The 23,279-nt window shown below is 42.1% G+C and overlaps 1 protein-coding gene across 2 annotated transcripts in view; it reads left to right on the top strand.

The window, feature by feature from the left end:
- The window catches only part of adamts6 (ADAM metallopeptidase with thrombospondin type 1 motif, 6), a 68,452-nt gene that overhangs the window by 876 nt on the left and 44,297 nt on the right, over nucleotides 1-23,279 (top strand). Inside the window, exons 2-10 of one of the 2 annotated variants that reach the window (XM_037753809.1) lie at nucleotides 1,921-2,344; nucleotides 2,426-2,814; nucleotides 5,619-5,793; nucleotides 6,419-6,648; nucleotides 7,830-7,913; nucleotides 9,987-10,132; nucleotides 12,938-12,981; nucleotides 16,516-16,621; nucleotides 19,253-19,399. In XM_037753809.1, the coding sequence (XP_037609737.1) occupies nucleotides 2,245-2,344; nucleotides 2,426-2,814; nucleotides 5,619-5,793; nucleotides 6,419-6,648; nucleotides 7,830-7,913; nucleotides 9,987-10,132; nucleotides 12,938-12,981; nucleotides 16,516-16,621; nucleotides 19,253-19,399 (1,421 nt within the window). In that variant the 5' untranslated portion in view covers nucleotides 1,921-2,244. Of the gene's footprint in view, nucleotides 1-1,920; nucleotides 2,345-2,425; nucleotides 2,815-5,618; nucleotides 5,794-6,418; nucleotides 6,649-7,829; nucleotides 7,914-9,986; nucleotides 10,133-12,937; nucleotides 12,982-16,515; nucleotides 16,622-19,252; nucleotides 19,400-23,279 lie in introns of those variants that run through there. The other variant, XM_037753810.1, reaches the window with a different exon arrangement.

The raw sequence follows: 23,279 nt of genomic DNA, 5'->3' as shown, positions 1-23,279 counted from the left end.
GCAGGCAGGCTGGCTGCCAACTGTCTGGGTCAGAGTGGCCAAGTAAGTAGCGCTGTCTGTCTGTCTGTCTGTCTGTCTGGAGCTGCTGGAGAAACACACACACACACACACAAAACACCATGCATCTCCTAAAGGGCTGCTTGTCATGTGTGTTTGGAGCACCGGTCACTTTCATTGGACATCAGCCTTTTCCTTCTCTCACCTGGACCTGCTGACGTTTGTTTATACTAGTCCAGTTTGCACATGTCAGTGAGTAAAAACCACCCTCCACAATCTGCACAAATGATATCATGTTGAACTATAGTCAGCCCTGTGTGTTTTTAAGATTCATGCATCTGTTTTTAACTTAGTTTTTATTGCAGTTTCAGCAACTTATACAATCATCATCACTGTATTTTCATTTTACAGCTGTCTCTTTGTTTTTACACAAAATTACACAACTTAAAACAAATGTCATAAATGTGGTGAAGGGTCGGAGGTCAAGGTATGTGCTTAGAGAGATGACATGGGTCAGGAAGACAGAGATACAAGTATGATCCAGGATATATACAAATATTCAGATCACCAATCACTGTATTAGTATAATCATGGCAGGGCTCCACCTTTTAATAGATGTGTCTTTTTGGAGTCTTAGGGAATAGGTTATTTGTTCCATGTGGTAAATTTCCCATGCCTTCTCAATCCAGAAATTGTATGTTGGGCGCTCAGGTTTTAGCCACTCAGTTGTGATGCATTTAAATGCTGCTCTTAGCAATATTTGTAAGAGATATGCATCCGTTTTTAATGTGTTTATTACGCTTCAGTTCCACTGTGTAGACTCGTTTTAAGTCCATTAGTCATTAAACTGTCACTCCACTATAGATGAGTATTGAATTAATGTTGTTCCTGGCAAGTTTGTTCTCCAAGTGTTAAATGATGTGTTGAGTTGAGAGCCATGAAACCAAAACACAAACAAACTGTAAACCTTCATTATAAGATATTTAACTTTTGGATTAGATTTTCATTCATGCATCACCTTTAGCTAAATTGTTATTTTCATTAAAGCTGCAAAGATTAGTCGATTAATGGTTCTGTTGATCACAGGGCTGTCCTCGATCAAAGTCAACTAATCGATTAGTTGATTTAATCGACAGATCTGTGAGGAATCACTCAAAAGCACCACTTTAAATCTTGTCTTTACCAAAGATGTGGTCGTAAGTTTCTTGGAAATAAGTCATTCTGCATGAAAAAAGCATAAAAAAACGACTTATCGTGTCAAGAAAATCTTAGTCAACTAAGACCAAAACGACCGATTAGTCGACTAATCGACTAAAAAATCAACAGAAGATGTATTGATTCATCGTTTCAGTCCAACTTTTTCTGGCTCCAGCTTCATAAATGTGAGGATGTGCTGCTTGTTGTTGGTTTATATCATTTTAAATGGAACATATTTGGGTTTTGGACTGTTGGTCAGCTAAAAGAAGCAATTTGAAGAAGTAATTTTGGACTCTAGGGAATTGTAATGGGCGATTTTGTGACATTCTGTAGACAAAATGGTTAATTGTTTGAGAGAAAATCCTCTGCGGATTCAGCGGTAATGGACATTTTCATTATTGTTTCAATCAATTAGTCAGAAAATAGTGGAACATGGTAACCTGAGCCCAATTTTGCAACTTCAAATCCAACCAGAAGTCCAAAGATATTCAATTTAAAATGAAATAAACCAACGAAAAGCAGCATATCCTCATATTTGTGAAGCATTTATGCTTAAAAAAGAAGACTAAAATGATCAATTGATTATTAGAATAGTTGCATAATAATTTTCCATCAGTGATGAATTGATGAATTGATTAATTGTTTCAGCTCAACGACAGATCCTGATTAAGCGGTAGTTCCCGGAGATAATAGGTCATTTAACCTCTGATTGATTTCCTTCCACAGGAATGCAGATGGATCGGTCAAGACAAGCTTCCAATATAGAGCTTCCAGTTTGGAGTTACACCTGAGAGTGACTGTGTGTCTGATGGATTACGGTGTTTTCTACGAGCTGCTGACATGAATCCAGAGGCCAGTGAGATGTGGAAGCGCTCGCCTTCAGGAGAAATCTGAGACCTGGATGAGCCTTCGAGCACGACGAGAACATTTGAGCGAAGGAGGAATAAACCATGGACTTGTTACGGTGTGGCATCGGACCGACCGCGTGCTTTTAACCCGTTTGTAGCGCCCCCTCTACCCTCCACCCCATGTCACACCTTTCCCTGAATTATGGAAATTTTGTGGAAGACGCTGACTTGGACACTGAGCCTGGTGGTGATGGCCGCTTCTGAGTTCCAAAGCATCAACAGACTTTCACACAACTCCCAAGGTATGACTTAGACAGGTGGACAGGAAGATCTCGTGTTGTATGTTCATTATCACATTCTTTCTCTTCTCTCTCCTGTAAAAGAGGAGTTCCTGTCCTACCTGCAGCACTACCAGTTGACGGTGCCGGTGCGGGTGGACGAGAGCGGAGAGTTCCTGAGCTACACTGTGAAGCACCACCGGCCGGGCCGACGGAGACGCGGGGCGGTGGACCCCATAATGGGACAGCTGCCTGCGTTAGACCCGGACCCCCCACAGTACCGGCTGTACTACAGACTGTCAGCCTACGGAAAGCACTTTCACTTAAACCTGACACTCAACCCCCACCTGGTGTCAAAACATTTCACAGTGGAGTATTGGGGCAAAGAAGGGCTGGAGTGGCGTCATAACGTGGTAGATAACTGCCACTATGTTGGATTCTTGCAAAATCAGCAAAGCACGACCAGAGTGGCGCTCAGCAACTGCAAAGGCCTGGTGAGTACAACCCTTTTACTGACCAAGAGTTCACACTAAGAGTTCACGCCGCTGACCTCAAACAAACCAACGTCAGATAACTCATATGTATGCCGAGCTTGTGCTGCTCTCATGTCAGCCAATCTTTCAGACGCAGCGCCAAAGGATTAGACCAATTGTAGTTTGCTTAACAGAAACTTGGCTTCCTTCCACTTGGCACGCTGAGTCTGCAGGCAGCTTGGAGCGAGGTGATGCCCATGGAAGAAAAAAACATCTCAGTGATCTGTTAGTGATAAGCATTTCCATTTCAAATATCACGCTTTAAAAAGCCTCAGTAGTTGAGATCACATTTCTTTAGTTGATCCTTTTTGTGAGCTGTTAAATAACGTTTCTAAATCGTAAGTGAGCAGCACTAACAAGGCATCTAATTATCCCGTCTAAGCTTCTGGTCCTCAGACGGTGTGACTGTCCAGCTTCTCTTTTACCAATCAAGAAATTGGAAGACGTTTTAATAGCTGTTATCCCTCCTTGGTTCAGAGTAACTCTAAAGAAGGAAAAAATAGGCCCTGCTTCTTATTGGCAAATGTGATCATCGGGAGAAAACATGTAGCCAAATGTGTTGGCAAGACCGACGCAGAGTATCATAAATTGAATTAGCGTTTGCCCTTTTTTCTAACAGCACCAAAAATGGACAAAACTGTGTCTGTACTTTAATGTAATCAGCTGTCTGGACAGTTTGAGATCTTGACATCACACACACTAATCAGATGTGTTTCTCTGTGCGCCGGTGTGATGTGTGGTTAATTGCTTTTCTTTGTGGGTTTTTACGGAGCCAAGTCAGTGTTTTCTACAAACTCATTCTCTGTGTTTATGCTCCACAGGGGGCGTTGAAGGGCAGAGAACAGAGCTTTTAATGTTGCTCTTGATGTAATTGATTGTTAGGGGTTCTTTCATTTGACTGCAGACTAGTAACTAATGTGTTGTATGCGCTAAAAACATGACCCCATCAGGGGGAGGAGATCACGATAGTTATTTAAAGGGGCACTTTAAAGCTTTTAAGTATTGTGCAAGATCGGAGGCTTGAAAGAGACACAATAAATGGTCTAAATTTAAGCAGCAAAGACGGAGATATCCTAACTTTTAGTCCCTAGTATTAAAAAACCCTGGATCCTACGTTTCCCATAATGCAACTCAGTGGCATCTTTCGTCATACTTCATGTGCCTATTAAATGCTCATGTGTTTTAATCGCCACATCCCCAGTTTGTAACTAAAGCTTTCTGTAAAAGTCTCCAGGCCCAAACTGAGATGACCCCGATGATGTCATAAGGGGTTATTTCTGATGATGTCTTCAGGGTTAAAGAGCATTTCCTTTAGAGCCACAGAATAAATTCTACTACAGTCGAATGTGTGTTCAGACCAGAGGTGTGGACTCGAGTCACAAATTCGATGACTTTAGACTCTACTTGACAAAATCAAAAAAGACTTGCAACTCGACTTGGACTTGAGCCTTTTGACTTGAAAACACTTGATACTTCCCCCCCAAGCCCAACGATTAAAAAGTATGTTATTTAAAAAGTGTGCCACAAGTCGATTTTTTTTATGATTAAATTCAGTCGTACTTGTTTTAACAAACTTGTTTCAACAAATAAATACATATTTCTAAAATAATTTATGATTTTTAAATAGAATATATTATAACTCTGTTGTTAAAAGAGAGCGTTGTGACTTGTTTAGGACTCAAGACTCAAAGTTTAGGTCTTGGGAAACTTGAGTACAAAGACTTGAGACATACTTGTGACTTGTAAAACGATGACTCGGTTCCACCTGTTTTAGACAGAAAGCAAAGTGAATTTTTGCCTCACGTTATTTGACAAATTTGACCATTTGCGTTTATTCGACCCAAACAGACACAAACATTTATCGATGACGCAGACGTTAGCTGTAAGCTTGCGGTTCTTTCTGGTATTTCCCTGCAGTCTCTCTTCTTTTTTCTCATCTCTGTACGTTCATGAAGCAGATTTATAAAGCTGATGGTACGTGTCCACAGGCTCCGTCATTTCCACGCTCCCCATTCATTGTCTATGTAAGCAGCCGCGCAATGCATTCTGGTAGCGTGGCGTCGCGATTCGAGAGACTAGGCATCACGACGCCCGCTCCTTATTTGCATAAAGTTGAGGGCTCGTCTACTTTATGTAAATCACGGGCGTCCGAAGCGACTCGCCGCCTCTCGAAACTCCCGAGGATCTTTTAAAATAAACGTTGTCGATCCAAATTAAAGACAGATTCATCAACTGCATGGATTATTTCTCGCCTCAAATGTTTTCAGAAACACATTTCAGTGAACTATTTACGTGAAATAAGAGAAGAAAGTTTCCAAACGAGCCTCCATACTGGTTCCGGTTTGAAAGCTGGGAGCAGCAGCCAATGGCGGGAAAGTGTTTGTCCAATCAGGAGCCGAATGCCTTGATTCTAGGGACAGCACACCAAGCGTCCAATGTTGGGAAGCGTCGCGTCCCCTCGCGATAAAAAACGCCCCTGTGGACACGTACCTTAAGTGTGAAACTTGACTTCACACGGACACGTCTTATTTCAATTTGCGCTACCTCAGGTGCATCTTTCCATTGACTTTGTATGCAATTGCGTCGCCTCTAAAAATGTGTGTTCTGTCTGACAGTTAAAAGTAAACTGAACTCCACCTTTAATAGACTGAAAGTATTCAAAAATACAAAATAAGTTGATTTTTCCTGCATTTTTGTTGTTATTTCTGCATTTAGCAACACTGTTTACTTGTGTCTGTAACCTGTTTCTTTCTCCCCCCAACAAGCATGGTGTTATAACAACAGAGGAAGAACAGTATTTGATAGAGCCATTAAAGAACATATCCTCCACCGCCTCCAGTGAATGGAACCTGGAAGAAGCACAGCAACATGTTATTTATAAAATGTCTGCCATTCCCTCACCACAAGAGCATAGCCAGGAGTTCAGCTGTGGCATTTCAGGTTGGTGAACCTCCATCTGGGTTGGACTCTGTGTGGGTGGAACTGACGTAAAGGAATAACTATACATAGCAGGTTAGAGGAAGTGCTGGTTTGGTTGTAGGCCCAGGTTCTGGTAGACATGACCGGGCCTCTTGTGTGCTATAGTTGCTCCTGGCCTGGACACCTTTCAACCTGTAAGAGAAAGTCTCTCTCCAGCTTTCATAAAAAGGCCCTCTTCAGTGCATAGAGAGTTCTTGGCTCTGACTTTTATAGAAGCACAAATCCTATTTATAGAACCAACAATCATGTTCAGATTTTGAGATTCAAACAACTCCGACCATCGTCTGCTGAGATATGACGAATTGGAAAAAGAACCAGGTGGATATTTAGGTATTTGGGCCAAGGTCTTATAAGAAACAGCAAAGGCTGTCATCGCCAGGAAGCTAGCGTGCCCTAACATGTACCATCTTATAGCTTTTTCCCAGAGCATCTGGGTCATAAAGCAAAAGGCTTTAGCTGCAAGGTTCAAAGGGGCAGATTCCCTATGTGCATCTACCTTACACAAACCAGCTCTCTCTCTAACAGATCATCATTTTGAAGTTCATAATTCACAATAACCCGTCTTTGTCTCCCCTCTCGTCCACAGACCTCATTACGAGCAGTGCACCTTGCCCGTCTAGCACGCCTTCCTTCACGGTCCCCCGCTCGTCCCCCGTCCCCCAGAACGACAGCGAGCAGTCGACCAGCACCCACAGACAGCGGCGCTCCATCAGCAGCGAGCGCTTCGTGGAGACGCTTGTGGTCGCTGATAAAATGATGGTCGGTTACCACGGACGCAAAGACATTGAGCACTACATCTTGTCTGTCATGAATATTGTAAGTTTGATCCTACTTTTTGCTCATGTTGTTGTTGTTTAGTTACTTTCAGATTATAGTTTTTCATCCCTTTCCTGTCGAGTGAAAACCACGTATCTCCAATCTGAAGGATGAAGAGTTCCTTTATGTGTCGAGAAAATCCTCCTACTCCTTAAGCTAAATAAACTCTTTAAAAAGCCTCTTGGATCAGCTGGAAACTGCATCGTCACAAAGCTGAAAACAGGGCTGTTACGTGGTTCTCACAGGATGGCGATGCTATAAACATATGATGATCTTACAGAATATGATGCCTGTTAGGGCTGTCAATCCATTCAAATATTTAATTGTGATAAATCGCATGATTGTCCATAGTTAATCGCGATTAATTGCAAATTAATTGCACATTTCTTATCTGTTTAAAATGTACCTTAAAGGGAGATTTGTCAAGTATTTAATACTCTTATCAACATGGGAGTTGGTAAATATGCTGCTTTATGCAAATGTATGTATATATTTATTATTGGAAATTAATTAACAACACAAAACAATGACAGATATTGTCCAGAAACCCTCACAGGTACTGCATTTAGCATAAAACAATATGCTCAAATCATAACATGGTAAACTGCAGCCCAACAGGCAACAACAGCTGTCAGTGTGTCAGTGTGCTGACTTGACTATGACTTGCCCCAAACTGCATGTGATTATCATAAAGTGGGCATGTCTGTAAAGGGGAGACTCGTGGGTACCCATAGAACCCATTTACATTCACACATCTGGAGGTCAGAGGTCAAGGGACCCCTTTGAAAATGGCCATGCCAGTTTTTCCTCGCCAAAATTTAGTGTAAGTTTGGAGCGTTATTTAAGCGTTATTTATTTATGCGTTAAAGAAATTAGTGGCATTAAAACAAATTTGCATTATTGCGTTAACTTTAACAGCCCTAATTGCTGTAGTTAGTTAGTTAGTGCATCTACAGCAGTAAAATGCAACATGAGTACTTTTACTTTTGATACTTTGAGTACATTTTGCTGATACGTACTTCTACTTATGTAAGGTTTTGAATGCAGGACCTTTACTTGTAGTGGAGTATTTTCACAGTGTGGTATTAGTTACAGTGCCTGGTGGTTGGTTTGATCAGATGTTGTGACATTTGGACACAATTTGTCTGACTTTGTGTCTTTTCTTCTTTTCTGGAGGTCAGGTTGCCAAACTTTACCGCGATGCCAGTCTAGGAAATGTTGTGAACATTATTGTGACCCGGCTGATTGTTCTGACTGAAGATCAGGTAAGAAAAAACTCTCTTCGTACCCTGACTTCTTGTCTGTTTTTCTCATTAATCTCACGAACCTTGAATCATCCATGCAGTATTATCGCGGTTATTATCACCGTGAGCCCTTTTTTTTTATAGTGTCTGTACCTTCACCTGTGGTGAGTGTATAACTGATACGCTTGGCGTGAGTGAGCTGCAGTATTTTATGTGGTTGAAGGGGGAGAGAGAGACTATTCACCATATGGCCACCACTTCACATGAAAGATGTGCTCAGACGTCTTCCCTCAGGGAGCCTCGATTGAGGATTCTTACATGAACCGTACATGTGTATGTACGTGTGATGGGAGAAACAGAGTGCCTTCCTAGCATCTGTTTTTTTTTTTCTAAAGGGGTCATAGCGGCTACGTAGCATCAGACAAGTTTTCAGGTGAAGTGGAGCCGCGCTTTGATCCAATAGGAAGGAAGATCAGAAAATACAGTTGCAAAACAAGCATTTTATGGTGAAAGTGAGTCACTGATGGGCTGTTGAGTTGTCTGGTGTTGTGTTGTAATCAATCAGCTGCATCATCGGCTGGCGGCGATGCGATGGTTTCCTATAGTTGAACCATTCATGGAAGTACTGTAGATGCATTTTGCAGACTCTGCTACAACTTCCCCAACCCCTTCTTCTTCTCCTGCTAGTCTTCTTTCCACTTCTCCTGCTTTTTCAAATAATCACATGTCCTTGTTCTACCCCTTCCTTCTCTTTGCCTTTACTACGACTGCATCTTCTCAGTACATTAAACTCCTCCAAATAATTCATCCCGATAGTCGCTCTGCATGGCGGCTCATTCGTTAGCGCCGTCACCACATGACGTTAAGTTCAATGTCACATTAGACAGTTGAGACCGACAGGAGAGGCATTATAGACACCTGGCTGTAATCGAACCAGGGACGTTGCGGGGACGTTATGGTATACGTCTAACCACTCGGCCGTGTCTCGCTCCTGTGTCACTTTGGTTACTTTTGGTTTGAAATGTGCTGCTTAAGCAATATTCCAGCTGCTTTCAATTAATCCACACATATTCTCCATGGTATGGTAGACAGTATGTAACAGATAATGCCCGACAAGGTGTCCATTATTTGGAATTAATGGACGACCTCAGATTTCTTTGTAGCCAGCGCATTTTTTAATTTAGAGCGCTGAACAGACAGTTTAACTGGAACTACGTAGTACGTGTACATTATCAGGAATTAATGAACACCCTGCAGCCAATTAGAATCAAGTATTCACCCAGACCATGGTATAATGTACAATAGAAGATATGATTTCGGCACAATGTAATACAACATGATTCAATATGACATGATACAATAAGACACAACTTGATTTGGTACAACAGGACGCAACACAATACGATAAGAATTGGCAAAATACGATAAGACAAGATGCGATACAACACGACACGTTATGGACTGATACGATATAACACAACAAGATGCAATAGGACACAGAACGCTACGATATAACACAATATGATATAACACGTTACGACACAGTACAACACAACACAAAACGACACGATACAAGACCTTACGGTACGTTACTATACATTACGATATGAAACGTTACCATACATTACGATAGATATGTTGCGATATGTTATGACACAATACGATACGGTACGATACAATACGATACGATACAATACGGTACGATACAATACGATACGATACGATACAATACGGTACGATACAATACGATACGATACGATACGATACGATACGATACGATACGATACGATACGTTACAACACAATACTTTGTACCATGGTCTGGGTGAATACTCATTTCTGATTGGCTGCGGGGTGTCTATTAATTCCTGATAATGGACACCTACTAAGTAGTTCCAGTGAAACTCTCTGTTCACCGTTCTAAATTAATCAATGCATGTCGGACAGTTCTGGCCTCCACGTCATCCATTAATTCCTGATAACGGACACCTCGTCGGGCATTATCCCTTACGTAATGTACTGTAACAAATTGTTATGTGCTGTATTATATGGTTTTGTTCTGTAATACCATATCGTGTTGTGTTGTCTTTTGCAGCCCAACCTGGAGATTAACCACCATGCTGACAAGTCCCTGGATAGTTTCTGTAAGTGGCAGAAGTCCATCCTGTCTCATCACAGCGACGGCAACAGCATTCCTGAAAACGGGATGGCTCACCATGACAACGCTGTCCTAATCACCCGGTAAGTGTAGGCTCATGTACGTCTACTGTACAAGCACGGACTACAATTTCTGCTCACACGGCATCATATAATGATCCAGCATTGGATTCATGCACTTCAAAGTAGTTAAGAGTTTCAGTTGTTACGTTCACTGTAGGTAGCACTTATTTACTCATTTTGAGCAAATAGGCTGCAGGTTAATTTCAGTGCTGTTAAAAGCTGTGGGAGTCACGGTTCAGCTTCACACTGTAGCTGTGTGTGTGTGTTTGCTAACAGAGGTGGACAGCAGCTTCAGCAAGTGAAACCTCCAAATGTCCAGTTCTTGTGCACACACTTTACCTGTAAAAGTGTTAAAGCTGATGGGAATACAGACCTCCGTTCTAAAAAACGAAATGTGCTGTTTCAGACTTACTGTACCTGTCACACTGCAATTTATGTCGAGGGTGTTGCCATAAAACTGCAAAACTCTGTCATTACCTGGAATAGGCGTCATTGTTGCCAGAACTGTTTTGGCCACATTACCTAGCAACTAAAGTATATACTGTATATTTCCCCCCCACGCTGGTTTTGTCTTGAGAGAGGATGGCGTTCTGTGATTGACATGGAACAATAAAGCCAAGCTGTTTTGACTCCCTGGGCTATGTACAAAACAGCTTCTATCATTAGCGTTGCTTGTTGTCTGTCAGTTGATGTTCTCCAGCTCCTTTGGCTCCTGTTTTTATTGGTGGTTTTAGCTTCACTAAGCACCAGCAACCAAAGGCTGCTTAGTAGAGTCTACATGCAAAAGGTCATTGGGTTTATATAGATGATAAATATGATGATGCCTATTCTCTACCAAACTACTCATGCAACCGGCAGCAAAGTTGCTGCAAAATAACGATAATGAGATAATAAGCTGTGGGGAGGAGGCACCAGCTGAGCTCAGAGATGCTAACATTGGAGATAGTATAAATAGCTGATGGTAGACACCAGGAAGCCCTCATTAACCGCCATGTCTGGAGGAGCAGTCAGACATTCCTCGCTATGGTGGAATGCACCTAAAAAAGGTCTCCAGTATGATTTTTTAAGGTGGCTGATGCAGCCCTCAGCTCAGAAAACACTAATTTAATTCATACTTTTGGAGTATTTTGTCTTTGGATTGAAGTAGAGTTGAAACGATTAGTCTATTTTTAAGCAAAAAACACCAAACGTTTTACGACTCCAGCTTCTCTAATGTCAGGATTTGATGCTTTTCTTTGTTTTATATCATTGTAAACTGAATATATTTGGGTTTTCAAGTGTTTGTTGGACAAAACAAGACATTTAAAGACAATACTTTGGGCTTTAGTAAACTGTGATGGCCGTTTAATAAAGGAAATACCTTCAGATTTATCGATAATGAAAATTAGTTGCTGCTCTAAATCCAAGGCATAAAAATATGTTATGATTACTTTTCTTTTCTCAATACAGTAATGTTCTTACTAAATCTCTATTGACAACTAAAGTGAAACTTTTGCTTTTCAGTGTATAAAATGTTTCATCTGTGAGAATTGATTGGTATAATGTATTTATAATTATGTGTCCTCACTACACACAGAGAGTAAAGAAGCAAAGAGACGAAACTCTACCAGCCGCTGCCGCCATTTTGGACTGAACACGCTTATTATATTTAGTGTTGAACACAGGCTGTTTCGGTAGAATATGACAATAGAATAAAAATAATTTTGTTTTACTTTTGTACGGCACTTTTTAGGCGTGCATTTTGATTTTTGATTTCTGGTATCCAGCAGTCGTTTTCAGTCCAACATGGCGGAGGCGTAGCTCTGCTGCTGGGCGCTGATGTTGCAATTGACTTTCACTTCTTGGCAATATACGTTCTTTGCTATTACATATGAATTTAGTTCCAATTCATCTCAACACTCAAGTTAATATAATTACTATTTGACATAGGGCAGGGCAATATATTGATATTATATCGATATCGTAATATGAGACTAGATATCATCTTAGATTTTGGATATCGTAATATGGCATAAGTGTTGTCTTTTCCTGGTTTTAAAGGCTGCATTACAGTAACTTACCAGACTATTTTAGCTGTTCTATTATTTGCCTTTACTCACTTAGTCATTATATCCACATTACTGATGATTATTTATCAAAATCTCATTAAAAAAGCACCAATAGTCAACCTTACCATATCGTCACAATATCAATATTGAGGTATTTTTAAAAAAAAAAAAAAAAAAAAGGGAATTAGGGGAAATTAATCAAAACAAATAGACGTCCCTAAAACGAGGTCATGATTGTACCTCACTGGTTTGGAGCTGCTCCACTGGGAGGAAGAGAGAGAGAGAGGGGGGAGAGTGAAAGAGGGAGAGAGGGGAAGGAGAATGAAATTAAATTTGCTGTGCCCTTGGTTTTAATAGATTAAAAGCTTTAGGAATGATTGGATCATACATTTGAAATGTATGATGTGGCTCAGAGTGTTCTCCCCCTCTGCTCTATTGGATTACCTGTATGAGAGTTACAGGGTTAACAGTAGGGACACAGCATGAGCGAAGCCTTTCACTTTACTCTCACTCACGTCTGGTGTGTTGGCCAAGTGACGTTTTCCTAAAGGCTATAGATGGAGGAGCGAACCAGGTGTTTTCTAGAACCCAAACCTGTCACGACCTCATTATATGCTTATTGTTATGCTAAAGGTTGAGATTATATCTGGCCAGACTGTGTGATTAAACATGGAAAGAATGGAATGGCAAAGAGCCAGTGGAAGAAAATACTCTACATGTTTAAAAAAAGTGTAATTTAATTATTTGTGTTCTTTCTCCTTTTCTTTTTTTTTTTTAGATATGACATATGCACCTACAAGAACAAACCCTGCGGTACCTTAGGTGAGTGAACTAAAGCAGATTAATGTATATTAACATGTGTTTTCTTGCGAAATTGGTAATCTTAGCTGATGTTGACTCTGTGATTCTTTGGATTAGGAGCTCATTCTTCTCTTTCTCCCTCTGGAGAGGGTTTTCGTTTTCACGTTTCGGCCTTCAGCGTGTCCTCAAACAAACCTTATTTAGCAAGCTTCGCCGTCTCCTTTTAGAAGAACACCAGACGGCTCCTGTGAGACATAATGAGAAGGATGTTTTCACTTGTGTTATTATAGCTCCTCAGCGACTCCCCCTCTCTGTCGCGTTGAGGCCACGAGCCCTGAACCCATGGACAGCCGTGGTCACCTCCTCGCACGGACTCCAGTTTATAAAAACTGTCTCTGTCCTCAAGTTTGTCTAAGGTGTTTACGCTTCCACATAGAGAAAGGAAAAAGGTTACGTGTTGGGAGACTTTGAGGGGATAAAGAGGAGAGTAGTGACGGAAGGAGGAGATGGAGAAGAAGAGGAGGAGTTGAAAGGAAAATGGAAGGGGAAAAGGACAATTATAGAGAGTGTTGGAGTATGTGAGTGGGTGATATGCTGGTTGTGATGGTATTGGGGGTGGGAAAAAGGACAGCAAGCAGTGGCAGAGACCCCCACTCCTCCTCCTCCTCCTCCTCCTCCTCTCTCTCCTCGTCCCACCCCAAACCTCCTTCCCACCCAGCTCTTCTTCTCTCCTCATCTTATCTTTGTAAAGGCCCCGCAGGCACCACAGTATATCTTGGAGGTAATATTGTGACTTCAGGGGTGGTTTGACAGATTGACCGCATTCGTCACATTCCCCGGTCGCTTTAATTGCACTGGCATCTGCTTGGCTTCCTCGTTGTCTCAACCCCCCAACCCCCTCCCAACACCCATCTCCTCCCTCTCCTCTCCTCCCTCTCCTCTCGGGGATCATGCTCCCCGGGTCAGATCGCTGGCCTTTAGGGTCGCCGAGTAATCACGGGGCTGGAGATAATACACAGTCCACCCCGGCGTTAAGAAAACAACTTGCAATGCAGGGTGTGTGTGTTTGCGCTCACCCTCGACCCACACACACACACACACACGCACACACGCACACACACACACACACACACGCACACACACACACGCACACACACATTTTACTCTCTCTCACACACACACATTCTTAAACTAATCGTAGAGTAGCCACCCTCTTTCCTTTCCCTCCTCCTTCTTTCTTCACCTTCAGGCTCCCTTCTTTTCCCTGCAGTAATGGTTTCAGTGGCCTCCTGATTTGCGAGTCTATTCTTGTTTAGCCTCTTAGTAAAGAGGATACAAAAGCCATGCCACTTTTAGCAGGGAGGTGTGCAAACTATACGGGAGAATCTGAGGCAAGTGCTGACCACCAAAACACGATCCCCTCACAAGTGCAAATGCAGTTGTGTGGCGTTTATCGATATGCGTGTTGCAGAACTGTCTCCGAGCTTGAGATCAAATTAAAGGGTCAGTCCACCCAAATTTTCTCACTCATCCCATGTTGTGTCGAGCAATTCAGAGAGTTTTATTTGCCTCAGTTAAGAGATGTCTCTCTCCTCCTCAGTAGAAGGCAGCTCTGATTGCGTTTCCATCCACCTGTTTTTATGCAAATTATCAATTTGCACATAAATAATTTGGAAAAAAGCAAAATGTGAAGAGCAAAACTAAAGTGATGGAGAGTGTTGCTTGGGGACACAATGCTTTAAATATGCTTGAATCACTGACGATTCGAAAATATAATGGTATTTGTTGTCTATGATCTATGATTCGTTTATCTGAGAGAAGCAAATTGACTTGAACAACAGAGGCCTCTTGCATTAATGTGTTTTAACTCCTAATGGTTTGAAAGTTGACAGATGTTTCTATGATTTGTTAAAAAGTTATAGAGATAAAATCTTCAATATTTCAGCCAGAGGAAAATTGTTTTTTATAAACTATTTTTTACCCCGAAAAAAGCAGACTTAGTGAATATATTATGATAAAACATGTGACCTAAACGTCCACTGAACGTCCATTATTTGAGCTTTCATTGGAGCTCTTTTAATTACCTTATCTCGTTGTGTCCTCTTCTTCTGCAATAGTTTAATGGCACCTAGACAATTAGCGCCAAAGCAGCCAACTCCTAATACTTGCATAACAGTAGTGGATAGAAACCCTCTGAGACCCACAATAGACCTGTTTTGGGGGGCTTAAGGGGGTCTTTAGGGGGAGATAGCAGGTCAACAGTAGATGTCACATAGAAGTGGTGTACATCATCTGAAAGCTGAGAACCTGAAGATTAATTTGAGATGCAGCTCAGCACTGTGTGTCAAGTTATTCTAGTCATAAATCAGAAATAAACATGAATTAATTCATTAATTAAAATAAATTGTGAGAATGTTTAAGGGTTTAGAACATTATAATGGAAGTATATGATGGCCATCCCCATGCTCTATTATGTCTCATAAGTTGTTGCAGCAATTTTTGGGTTGATACCATTTGTTACACAGATTTTGTGCTAAATTTAACCATTTTTTACCACTCGAGAATTGATAAAAATGATCAATAATCCCTCCAAAATACCACATTAAGACACCAAGAGCTTGAGGAACACCATAGAAAAAGCCTTGCTGTGATTTGGAATCAAAAACTTGAACCTGCTACAGCCTCTGAAAGACAGTAAAGTCAGTCTCAAGTGGTTAATTCATTATTTTCCTTTGCAGATTTTTCTGTAAATATGGTTAAAATGTGGATGGACACTTGACTTGTAAGGTCTGGGGAGTATCAGGGACACTGTGAGCACCACAAATGAATTCCCATTCAACTCCATTATGTTGGAGAGGAGGCAAAAGTCTTAGAAGATCTCCTAACGTGAGCAAATGAAAGCAAAACTTCCTTTTTATGGAGCGTCTTCTTTACCTCAACAACATAATTAAAATGCATTAATTTAATGCACATCCCCCAACACACACTCACACAGCCGGACACACACACACACCTGCTTTGCGCTGTCACCTGTAGATGTAATCTGTGAAGAATTGCCTCCTGTCTCCCTATCTGACCTGTCAGGCTTTCGGAAAAAAGGACCTGCGACACCTGGATTGTGGAGCGGTTTCAACTTTAAACACCCTCTCCTCCTCTCCCTTTCTCTCTCTCTCCCCTCTCCCTCCTTCTCCTCCACTCCGCTTCTGAAACGAGGAAAACATCTATATTTCCTGACAGGTTTCTGGTGGGGTACGGTGTTGGTGAAGGGGTTCTTATATTCCCTTCCTTGGCTGGCGTTTTTAGGCGATCCCTTGTTACATGAATTGAAATGTATAAATCTAACCCGTGTCTAGACATTTTCCAGCCGTCGCTGTAGTTTAGAAGGAATAAAATAAAAAAAAAAAGAGGTCTAGCCGGTGATGCTAAACTCAACTCCCCCTGGTGATCGTATGTGTGGAATCCCAGTTTTATGACCATGACTCCTAAGAATGCTTCGTCTTGACCCTGTGTTTGTATGTTTGTCTGGTGTGTGTGTGTGTGTGTATTTGTGTCTAGGCTTGGCCTCGGTGGCTGGAATGTGCGAGCCGGAGAGGAGTTGCAGCATCAATGAAGACATCGGCCTCGGTTCTGCTTTCACTATCGCGCACGAAATCGGCCACAAGTGAGTTTTTAGACTTTTAAAATCCTGTTATAAAATGCTAAAATTGACATTGCACTCTGATGCGAATAGCAGCGGTGGGACAATGTGGAACAAAGGCCTCACGCAAGATGAACAGATTCATTCTTAAAGATCCCCTTCCAGACATGTTTGAAGACGTATAAAAAGACTTTCAATAAGAACTTGTATCTGATGTGGTTTTTCCACAAAAAACACCACAATTGGCTTCCCAACTAGTTGTGATGTCACAAATCATGCTTGTACGTGCACGTCTTCACACTCAGATTTAAAGGCACAATGTAGGAGTATAGAAGGATTCACAAATAATCCCTCTCAATTATCGCTACTGACCCACTATAAGTGTGAGGTGGTGTCTGTATCTGCAGAGACCCTGCAGCCCTCTGGCTGGATTTTATTATTTTTCTGTGTTCGGGACGTTTCAGGGCGTCAACATCCATAAAATAACGTAGCGACCAGGTGCCAGATTGTAAGCCTGCATCCAAGGGGAATCTACGAAAATGGCGAACACAACCCCGGAAAAACGCAAATATAGCGACAAAGCTCGTTCCAAAACTAGAGTGAATCTGGGGTTGGCATTCACCCGCTGGCGAGCACCCTAACCCTCGTTGATCTGGGAAGGAAGGCCCAATTTTGAATGTTTTGTTTACAAACCGCAACCGACAAATCCTACTCACTGTGCCTTTAAAGGTGAGCACAGAGAAACATTTAATTATAATGCCTTAAAGGTTCTCTATTCGATATCCAGAGCATTAATATAGCAACAAACAACTATTGTCTATGTAAAGATATAGTAATGTCTACCTGAGCAGAGATTAAGTCGCCTTCCCTCTATGTGTGTTGTAATCTGTGCTTTGTTGACACCGCCGGGCCGGCTGCGTATGTTTTTCGTGCATGTTTGTGCATGTGAGTGTGCCCCACTGGCTAGCTCATGGCCGCCACTCTGCGTTGCAGTTACAGCTGATAACACCGCCCCGACCGACGGCGCCGTTGCAGAAGAGTGTGTTAGCTGTTAGCTCTGTCAGCGCTGTCGCTGTTGTTTTCAAGTTTAGTGCTGTAAGCTACGAGCCGCCAGGCAATAGAAATGCTCCCAATCTCGCATTTAGCACCTTTAATTCATGTTTAAATATGTAACAAAAATCAACAAAAATAAAAATAATATTCTCTTCACCACGTCATCGTTGCTTGCCAGTTTGCAAGAGAACATTTTCTCTTCTTTTTCTTTAGATTTTATGATTTTATTTTCACATTTCGGCACAGCAACTTTACACAGTTTAATAGTTGCTTGGAAAATTCTCTCACTCCGACAGCTTCCTCCGGGTCTTCATGCAGGCCTGTCCAGAAAAAACACCTTTATGCTTGAAAAGAACTAGTTAGTACGACGTGTTGTCCGACCACGTCAGAAATCAATAGTAGTTCTGAACGGTCACGCTGGAGGGCAGGGTGAAAAGCCGGCCGTCGTAGATATGGGGGGGATATTTTTAAATAAGTGCACATTTTCAGAGAGTCTTTCCTGGAAAACCTTCCTAGTTTTGCTCTTTGTTCTTGCATATGGAATTCCTTCTTTTGCTTCAAATCATCTAAAAACCTTTTATCACGTTCACGTCTGTAATAATTGCTCTTAAACAAACATTACTTACTACTTGAGTTCTCCAGACCTGCATGTAGCCGTTTTTTCCAGACGTCTTGAACTGTATCTCCACATATTTCCTCATGCAAATGTCAGTGTCCACATACCTCTGGCTCTTTCTTCCTGAATATAAAGCAAAATAATGATGATGTATTAGTCTACGTATCCCTCTCGAGAGAGTTCAGCAAGATGGCGATTTCCTTTATTATGTCTCGTGTCTGCTTCTGTTGTGGGGCAGTTGTAAAAATAGTCTCTGCTTCTAGAGGATGTATAAAAAAAACACGCTGCAGCGGGGTTTCAGCCGGGCTGATTTATTTCCAGAGTAGGGTAAAATGTCATAAACGCCAGCCTTAGAAAAACAGGTTGAGGCCGTGCGATGTGGTCGGGGTTGTTATATACATTAGACCTGATTTGTGCTCCCGGACTGTAAGGAAAAAGTAAGCTTTGACATCCTGCCGTAACGTGAGATTTTCCCCTCAAATGATATCCAGACAGATAAGGTTTTAAAAAAAAAAAAAGAATTGTTAAAATGATTTATTTTCAGCCCTCAGTGCAAAATAAATTCTTGAGCAGCTTTCATAACAGACCACAAGGTCGGGAGCTGTTTGGGTTTTGGATCTCTCTGTGCTCTCTGGTGCAGCGATTGATCTGAAGCTCCAGTCGGTCGGCGGTGAGTCTCCCCTCCCGGCCTGCTCAGACCTGCAGCCGGTGATTGACAGGCCGGCATCAGAGTGGTGATTAGAACTTTTTTTTTGTTCCTGCGGAGCTCCAGACAGGGTTTGACCCTTGACTTCTGGCTCCACACAGCTGTTTTAGAGCCACGGAGCTCGATCTTTACAGCCAGGGCCACGGAAGGAGACATCCTCCAGCCAGCGACCTGGACCGGCCACTCTCATCCCATCTGAACTGTGTAGTTAACTGCCAAAGAGAGGGTCACTTTTAGACCATCAGAACCAGCTGACCTTTTTTTATTTGGTGTGTTTCAGTTTTGGGATGAACCACGATGGGATCGGGAATTCCTGCGGTACCAAAGGCCACGAGACCGCCAAGCTGATGGCCGCTCATATAACAGCCAACACCAACCCTTTCTCCTGGTCCGCCTGCAGCAAAGACTACATCACCAGCTTTCTCGAGTAAGTGGATGATGGTTGTTCCCTGTGGGAGAGTCTGAGTGTGTGTGGATATATGTGTGTGTGTGCAGTAGAGAAAAAGGTGCATGCCTGTTTTCCAGCTCGCTTGCAGCCGCCTCTCTTTACAACCCGCTGTGGTGACCCGCTAGGCTGTCTTGTAAGCAAGTCCTTCCCCACTTATTCACATCCATTTCATCACCAAGCCTCCTGCCAGACCTCCTTGTGGCTGTGTATGATAACCGGGTGCCTTCCACCCTTGCATCCTCGCACCACAAGGCGGGTGATGTTAGAGCTCATGTGGTCCTCGGTGGCGATGTGTCGGCCGGCTGCCTTCAACCGCTGCGCCGCTGTTTTGTGGATCACTCAAAGAAGAGTGAAACTTGGAAGTGCGCAAATAAAAAAGCGGTGTCATTTGGCAGATTGAGGGATTGCTGGCTGAGTAATGCCAACCTGGCATGGTAAAAAAAACAACCTACACAGGTTTAGAGAAGGCCAGACAAAACATCTGGAGTCTGGCCTTCAGAGTCTGGCACACATACCTGTGATCATGGCAGGACTGTATGAACTAGAAGCTGCTACCCTGAACCCTGCTCATCATGGGTACATTGAGTTTAAGCTGCTTTTAGAGGTGCTGTCTGAATGAGCAGCTTAATTTAGGGATTGTACAGCTCACCTCAAGCGAACAGAGGAATAATAAATGTTAAATGAGTATTGCACTCTCTGTCAGACTCATGATGGACAGTTAAAAAAAAAGGATTAAAATTGATGCAGTAGAACCAGGGAGGTCTTCATTTTTATTCCAAAACCTGGCGCCTACATTACCCACAATGCAACTGCAGACAGTTACAAATCTTAACACTCACTAGTTGCCAATCTCATGCGGATGGGTTTACATTGTAGTTAATGGAACGCCCGGTGCGTCTCATACCGGCGCTCAAGCCTGCCTTTTGCAGCGGTAACACACGCCGACGGCTGTGACAAAGCCTCGATATTTAACGCCCTGGGAATGAGATAGAGTCGGACAGACACAGTTAGTGACTAGCTAGTGAACATAGTGGAGCATTTAGCAGATAAAGAGACAGGCGGGAGGTGGTGGAGACCAAAAACAGAGCTAAAAGGGAGAGGGAATATTGGACATACATTCGTCGGGTGGATCTGACCGTGTTGTTTTCATATCAACTTTATATTTCATATCCAAGTGGTCAAAGTTAAAGCAGGTATAACTGCTCTTAAAGGAGCAGACTAGTTTAAACAGAAGAAGAACAGGATCTTGTTGGAGTTAGTTGAAAAGGCTTTATCTGCTACAACAGCATTCGTTCCCTGATTGCACTGGACATGGAGAAAGGTTGAAAGGGGGTGGGAGGTCAGGGTCAGCTTCATCTTTCAGCTGATTCCTATCTGAGTCTTTCTAAGTGGCACTTCAGTGCAGAAGGGTTAATAAGGGAGCTTGAAGAAGAGGGGTCTTTCAGTGTGGCGCTCTATACTCTGCTCTGCTGTCCTAATATGCATGCTTTATTGTGCATAATAATGTGCATGTATCTGTGTATGCCGGTCTGTGTTTGAGTACGGAACACATTCGATTCAGAGTCGATTTATTACATTAGATATGCAAACGATTAGTCGACTATTCGATTAGTCAGTCGCCCACTATTTTGATAATCAAAGTAATTTGTAATGCAAAAATGGCAGAAAAGCCTCTCAAATATGGAGATTTCCTTTTTTTCTCTGTGTTATATCACATTAAAGTGAATATCTTTGGGTTTTGGACTGACAAAACAAGACATTTAAAGACATCATTTTGGACTTTGAGAAACTGGGATGGACATTTTTCTCTATTTTCTGACATTTTATAGACCAAACGATTAATCTAATTCATCACTAAAACCTGCTTGCAAATCCTAATATACAACCTTGTGGTGAAGTATTGGTTGGATGCGCTGCAAGTCTGCGGTGTGTGTGTGTGTGTGTGTGTGTGTCTGTTTGTGTATTCATGTTTAGTTAGCGAGGCCCTCCAAGAAAGCCGATAATAGCTGCCGTGGTTGTCAGATGATGTTTCCGGCTGAAAGCTGTTAGAGGAGGGTTAGTGAGCAGCACTTGTGACAAGAGATGACCGTATTATGTGCCAGCTTCCAACTGGGACACAAAGAGCCGCTTCACTGCTGCTCCGCCGGGTTTCTGTCCGGTTCTGGCTCCAGTATCTGAGGATGACCAAAGCTAGAGCTGTTTGAGTTGTTTTCTAATCAGAATCAACTATTGCTCAGCTTATATTATACCCCTATTAGTATCAGACTGTTTGTGAGTTTTCATTTTGGTTTTATTGCCTTTAGCTTTTATGTTTCTTACAAAAGCTTTTCTGTCTGTAAACTCCAATTATCCTCCCTTTCTCTCCCTCAATCAGAGTTTTGGATATCGCACATGCTTCTCCTCGCCAAGTAAACAACTTTGGCTGTGGTGTTGGCCTAGATTCACCGTCTTGCTCCGGAGCAATATGTGGTGCTTTTGTAGGAATGGTTTATGAATGCACTCACAGTTCAGTCATAGTTTATTCTCCCAAAAGTCTGCAAAGCCAGTGTGTTGTAAATGTTTAAAAGGCAGGCTGTTTGGGTTTATTAAACTCTCAGAGACCACATATAATCTCTTAAAGTTGATGTCAGACTTGTGCCTTTATGATAATTGTTGGGTTAGTCTGATTTAATCATGCTGCTGGTTGGTTAATATCGACATGAACGACTGGTGTCGGAGTTCAGGGATCGCTGGTGTCCTCTCTTATTATTAGAGGATACTTCCGCTCGGCATAATGAATTTGGCTGAATCCACCGGACAGGAAGCCTTTGCGACGATGTCAAATAATAACCTCTATGTTTAAACTTTGACTATTTTGTCTCCCTCCAAACCAATAAATAGAGAGGCTTGCCCTCAGTGCACAGGGAGTTTGTCTCTCTCTCTCTGCATGATGAGAGGATCCTCCGAGGAACAAGAGCCAAGAAATCAGATTATTCCATTCAGTAACTGAGAACGGGGGATGAAAGAGGGAAGATAGTGGAAAAAAAGGAAGGAAGAACATTTTTTATTCGCTACTCTGGGATGAAAACAAACAGCATGTATTAGATGTCTTCAACATTAACTTTAAACTGTGCATCGATGGGAGAACTGTTGCACCAGCTGTTCATAAGTTTTGCTTAGTTATAATGTTTAATAAGTAGATTAGATTTGTGCATCTCTGAATTAGAAGACAAATTAAGATAAAACTAGGTAGTTCTTACAGATGTCAGGTTAATTAAAGGGTGGGTTTATTATTATTGTTTTTATGCAGCTTCCCAGTTTGATCAAAGTACATATGTTTTAGCATTCATAAAACGTTTTCCCATGTGACCTGGTGTAGGTTTCTGCACAGCGTTCACCTTATTCATAACCTTATTGATTAACGTGCTTTGGTAAACTACATCACTGCTTTATGCGAACATCTGAGTGGACGTTTCCATTAGAAAACCCCTGGAAAAGAACTCCTTGAAGGAGCTTTAGAGGTGCTGGTAGGGGGACTGTTTTGCTCTTTGACCGAGCCAGGCTAACTGTTTCCCTCTGTTTCCAGTCTTTATGCTAAGCTAAGCTAACTGGCTGCTGGTTGTCACTTCATATTCAACATGCAAACATGAGAGGGGTATCGATCTTCTCATCTAGCAAGAAAGCGCATAAGCATATCTTCCAAAATGTGACACTATTCCTTTAATAGTACCATCTTATTTAGTAGGAACTTAGAAAGGAGTAGCTGGTGTAACACAATCCGGAGGTAGAGCGGAGATGTATGAGAGGTGGACGTTTGTCCTCTCAATATAGCCCGGGACATTAAAGGGTCAGTTCAGCCAAATGACGATAAAATTATATT

The sequence above is a fragment of the Sebastes umbrosus genome, chromosome 19, assembly GCF_015220745.1.
Source record: "Sebastes umbrosus isolate fSebUmb1 chromosome 19, fSebUmb1.pri, whole genome shotgun sequence".
Taxonomy (NCBI): domain Eukaryota; kingdom Metazoa; phylum Chordata; class Actinopteri; order Perciformes; family Sebastidae; genus Sebastes; species Sebastes umbrosus.
The sequence above is the reverse complement of the archived record's forward strand: the minus strand, read 5'-3'. Positions and strand labels throughout refer to the sequence as shown.